Raw genomic sequence first — 5,434 nt, forward strand, 5'->3', positions numbered from 1 at the left:
CTCTAAGTTTTCCTCGTATTCTTATAATCCTAGGATCCCACTATTCCATTTATAAAATACCCCCAAATTGTCATAATTCAATTCCTAAAATACCCCCCAAATCCCATAATCCTATTTGTAAAATATTCATAAATTAGATTATTTTAAGCAATTACCTTGGGGTGGGGAAAATTTGGGGATTCCCCATCCCCGACAGGGAATGGATGCCTGACCTCGAACCCACCCCACCATCAAGGATGAATAAAGTGTATTGACTACGGGGGTGAAGGATTGGAAGGAGTAGCACATATGGTGCATCACACAGGGCCCCACTAATAACAATCTAAAGTAGGGTGGGACGGTGGGAGTGGTGAACTGGTGCGTGTCATGAAATAGTCAGGTCTGGAAGACATCCATATCCATACCCGAATAGGAAAAATGAGTTTTGACTCTGGGCTTGGTTTTAGTTGGTCAACTCTTATCGAGAGGTGGTCCAAGTTGGATCCATAATATTGATACCTGACCTATTTATGCATTCTCAGGCTCTCATCATTTAAGGGTTTAAGAAAAGATTAGCAGGAATTCGTGTGATGTACGGACTTTGTAAAGTGAAAGTTAAATAATAAAAATAGATAATTGTTTTGTATTTAATTTTTAAATAATTAATAATTATTTATATTTTATATATACTAATTTTAATAATTTTTTATAATATAAAAGAAATAATAATTAATTTCACTTATGAATGTATATCAAACCAATGAAACTGATCCAATTCAACCCAAATTGATTATTTTCTAGTATTATCGGTCAACTTCGATTCAACAATTTTCCAACCTGACCAAATCAGGTTAGTTTCCATTTGGTGATTTGTAAATCCACCAAAATAAAACCAATCCAATCATAAATATATATTATTATTTTATATTTCAAATATTATTTTCTTTTAATATTGAAAAATAAAAAATATATATATAAATTCTACTGCATATCAATTACCCCCACTCTATGCACCAATACTGTAATTTGAGCCTAAAAATTCTCCCTATATAAAATTCCCTGAACTTTTACCCCCACTTTATGTACCAATACTGTATTTAGGGCATAAAAATTCTCCCTATATAAAATTCCCTGAACTTTTCACTGCCACGAAGAATGACTGAAGATCAAACGTGTAAACCATGAAATATGTGACTCAAGCCGTCCGAATATACTCTGCTGTATTGTCATGTAAAGTTAGACACCTGTTCTAACTTCTAAACTACCTGTTCTCTCCATCCATGGAGTGCGGATCTCCTACTCTTACTCTGTTCACTCCTCCGACCTGCCCTTGATCCTTCTCATTCTCCTAATAATGGACCAATTATTGAATCGAGGGTCCCACATTATCAGGCTCTAATGGCGTCTCCTCATTGATGACTTGGGTTGCGAATACCCGGGTAAATGTCCTAAATTCTGCAATTCTTTGCCTATAAATTGGATTGCAAACGAACCCTTCTCTTCAACAATTCTGTAGTTTCCTTCGCGTTTCTCTTGTTGAATAGAAGAAGAAGAAGAAGAAGAAATGGAGATTGATCTCTCTCCCAAGCCAGCCAAGAAGTTGTACAGCAGTGATGGTGGATCTTATCATGCATGGTCGCCCTCTGAACTCCCCATGCTCAGTGAAGGTAACATTGGAGCAGCAAAGCTCGTCCTCGAGAAGAATGGCTTCGCCCTTCCTCGTTATTCTGATTCCGCAAAGGTCGCTTATGTTCTTCAAGGTATAATATATATGTCATTCTTCTCCTCTTTTTTTTTTTTATTATTATTTCGAAAAGGGTGTCTTCATTTCCATTGATCTGGTTCTTTCAATTGATGGGTGAGTCATCCCTTGGATGCTCGTCGCACTACAATGACCCAACTGTAATGGATCCCTTCTGATATTGATCTTCATATTGTCCTTTGTTTCTCAGGCCGTGGTAGGGCTGGTGTTGTCCTTCCTGAAGCCGAGAAGGAGAAGGTGATCTCCATCAAGAAGGGCGATGCGCTTGCTCTCCCTTTCGGTGTGGTCACCTGGTGGTACAACGATGAAGACACCGAGCTTATTGTTCTTTTCTTGGGTGATACCTCCAAAGCCCACAAGGCTGGTGAATTCACCGATTTCTATCTGACGGGCTCCAATGGTATATTTTCTGGGTTCTCCACTGAGTTCGTCAGCCGGGCTTGGGATTTGGAAGAGAACAAGGTGAAGACCCTCGTCGGGAGCCAATCGGGCAGTGGCGTCGTCAAACTGAAGGACGGTTCCAGCATGCCGGCCCCCAAAGAGGAGGACCGGAAAGGGATGGCTCTGAACTGTGAGGAAGCTCCATTGGATGTTGATATCAAGAATGGGGGACGAGTCGTGGTCTTGAACACTAGGAATCTGCCCTTGGTTGGAGAGGTCGGACTTGGGGCTGATCTCGTTAGGTTGGATAAGAGCGCCATGTGCTCGCCGGGTTTCTCCTGTGACTCCGCCTTTCAGGTTACATACGTTACCAGGGGAAGTGGCCGTGTTCAGATTGTTGGGGTTGATGGTCGCCGTGCACTCGAATCAACTGTCAAGGCTGGTTGTCTGTTTATAGTTCCCAGGTTCTTTGTGGTCTCCAAGATTGATGATGGTGAAGGGATGGAGTGGTTCTCCATCATTACCACACCAAAGTAAGTAGCTACATTGCTAGAAGAATCTGAATTAGTTGTTTTTTATTGATCTAGGTATAGATTAATGTCTGGTTTTCCTGTTCTCTTTGAGGCTTTGAGCTAGACCTTTTTTTCTTATCTATTCTTTCATGGTTGGTATTTAGGGGATAGTGCAGAATCCATTGGTTTATCTTTAAACCAATAGGAGGTAAAAGGAAACACACCCAACTCCCGACTGTTTGATAATTTACTTTTAGCTAGGTTCATTTGTACTCTGAAGACTCTGAACTGAGAAAATTATAGGTTGTGCCACATGCTCAAGAGGGTCTGATCTACCCAAGTTCTGTTCAGCATTTGAACATTTACTGCTGGTAAATGGGTTGTTGATGGGATTGGGTTGTGTTGTGGTGGATGGATGTTTGTGACTGTCTCCTTCAAAAGGCATGTTGAGCTACGGCTACTGCCTACTGCATTATCAGCTAATGTCTTGACAAACTGATAACTCTAGTCTAAGTTTGTCTTTAGTGCTGGCTTTGTGGCTGATTTTGGTAATGATGAATTTGGTTTTGCAGTCCTATATTCAGCCATTTGGCAGGGAGGACCTCAGTGTGGAAGGCTTTATCTCCCGAAGTGCTCCAAGCATCTTTCAATGTGGCTCCAGATGTGGAGAATCTCTTCAGGTCGAAAAGGACAGCAGATGCCATCTTCTTCCCTCCAAACTGAGAAACTTACTGCGTTTTTGCTTATGCTTTTCCAATACCATAAGTCTACAGTGATGTGGAAGGAATAATTTTAACTTCTTTCTGGAATGACTCATTGTCACTGGTTTCTGGTTGTGAGATTGGACCTGGAATTTGCTTCTTTGTATGCCCACTATGAGTTTTATCCGGAGAAATCTAAAATATGGTTCCATGATCCGAGTGACAAGTCCATAATCCTTGAAACAAAATGCCAAGAACCCCTTTTCCTCTTGAATAATTTATTTTCACTGTTGAGTTTTATATAGTAATAATAAATTGATTCCTGACAAATTGATGCAAACAATAATTGTAGTAGCTGAGAGAAAATCCTCTCACTTCCATTATTGTTGTTCTTTAGGGCTGTGAATTCAAGGCGATGCAAGGGTTACTGTTATAAAACTAGATCCTAACTTTTTATAACAAATGGGCCAAAAATTATTAGGCCCAGCCTTGGTCCACAGGCGTTACATGAGCTAAGAAATTCGGAAAAATTTTAGGCTGAGTTTGGAAGGAGTAAAAATACAAATATATAGAGTGCAAAACCTTATATTTTGTATTATTTTTGTATGTATTTACAGTGTACATATTTGCATTTGTACTCTTTGCAAACTGAGCCTCAAGTCATGTTTGATAAAAAACCGAAAAAGGTTGAAAATAGGCATACGTGAGCCAAATAATTGACTTTCCCATATGGGTGCAAGTCGTCCGGGTTGGGCTGGGTTTATGGTCAATCCAGGCTCAACCCTAAAATTTGGGTTTAAGTTCTGAGTCTGGACTGAGCCTAAGGTCAAGCCCAATCTTCCCAACCCGAGTACATCCCATGTTGTAATTTGATTTACTCAGGTTCAGCTTGGGCCTGGGCTGGGTTCGTGTTGGTCAATGAATCCACTCTAGAATTATACAAGTATGTATCCATTTATGCAAATATGTATACAAAATTTACCCCTCCATATTTAAATTTATTGATAAAAAAAATGAGGACAAATAGGTTAATCAGTTATTGATATTAAATGAGTAGAAAAGAAGTAGTTTGAAGATATTCAATGCATTCAATTCCCTCTCACTGGTTCCACGGCCCGTTGAACAACTAAAGCGTTCAGTCAATCCGAATTCCATTAAATCCAACATTTAAGGTATTTACTTGCATTTACCTTCATTGAATAATATATTTAAGGCATTTTTTGTTTATTCTCATCATTAAATTCTATTAATTAAATCCATGAATAATAAATTAATAATTCTAATAAAATAAAAACTTATACTTTTAAAATCTACTTAAAAATAGTGTTTTCATCAAGGTGGTGGTAAGAAATTAAACCATTTTGGGTCAAATGGGTCAATCCATGTTACCACAATTAAATAATAAAATTCAAAATTAGATAAAATGTAAAAATATAGAAATTAAAAAATTGGAAACATTTTTAAAATAATATATTTGACATATTAAACACTAATAAGTATGATAAATAATAAATATTTTATTAATTATGAAAATGAAATATAACATTCAAAACTAAATGGAAATAAAACTATTTTTCTATTTTCTCTCATTAAATCTTATATTTAAGATATATTTTTTTTTATCATTAAATTATACTAATCAAACTCACAACATTAATTTTTTGGGGGGCAGGAAAAACACAAACAGATAAGCAGTTTTATAACCACAGTAGTAGATTTGTTGGTCTGGATCCCGGTTGTTACTCTTGATCGGGGGAATTTCACAACCAAGAGTCTGTGATTCTTTGGTGTATTGTTGCTCGATCTTATGTATATAGATAGGGTAGATTGTCGTACGATTAGCAACCTTTTAGCTTGGCTCTGATTGATTGGTTGAGTAGTGGTTTTACGTCAACAGCTGGTTTAATGGTGTGCAGAGATAGCTTCAAAAGTGCAATAATTTCTTGACTGAATGTCTGAAGATTGGTGAATTGACTGTTTTCTAAGTTCTACGATGAATTTCAGTAGCTTTCCGGTAAAATAAAATGGTGTTGTTTGCTGATTGTAGTTAGGATTTTTTAATCTAACAAAGCCACCAGAGGGGCTTTGGCTTGATCGAG

The 5,434-nt window shown here is 37.7% G+C and overlaps 1 protein-coding gene across 1 annotated transcript; it reads left to right on the plus strand.

The window, feature by feature from the left end:
* The first annotated feature begins 1,129 nt into the window (after positions 1 to 1,129).
* LOC148870833 (11S globulin seed storage protein Ana o 2.0101-like) lies at positions 1,130 to 3,551 on the plus strand. Its single transcript, XM_088969080.1, has 3 exons — positions 1,130 to 1,739; positions 1,932 to 2,655; positions 3,207 to 3,551. Exons 1-3 carry the CDS (start codon positions 1,544 to 1,546, stop codon positions 3,355 to 3,357), a joined length of 1,071 nt encoding a protein of 356 aa, XP_088825206.1. The 5' UTR covers positions 1,130 to 1,543; the 3' UTR covers positions 3,358 to 3,551.
* Positions 3,552 to 5,434: the final 1,883 nt, after the last annotated feature.

The sequence above is a fragment of the Nelumbo lutea genome, chromosome 2 (genome assembly GCF_056320005.1).
Source record: "Nelumbo lutea isolate HS-2025 chromosome 2, American lotus-T2T, whole genome shotgun sequence".
Taxonomy (NCBI): Eukaryota; Viridiplantae; Streptophyta; class Magnoliopsida; order Proteales; family Nelumbonaceae; genus Nelumbo; species Nelumbo lutea.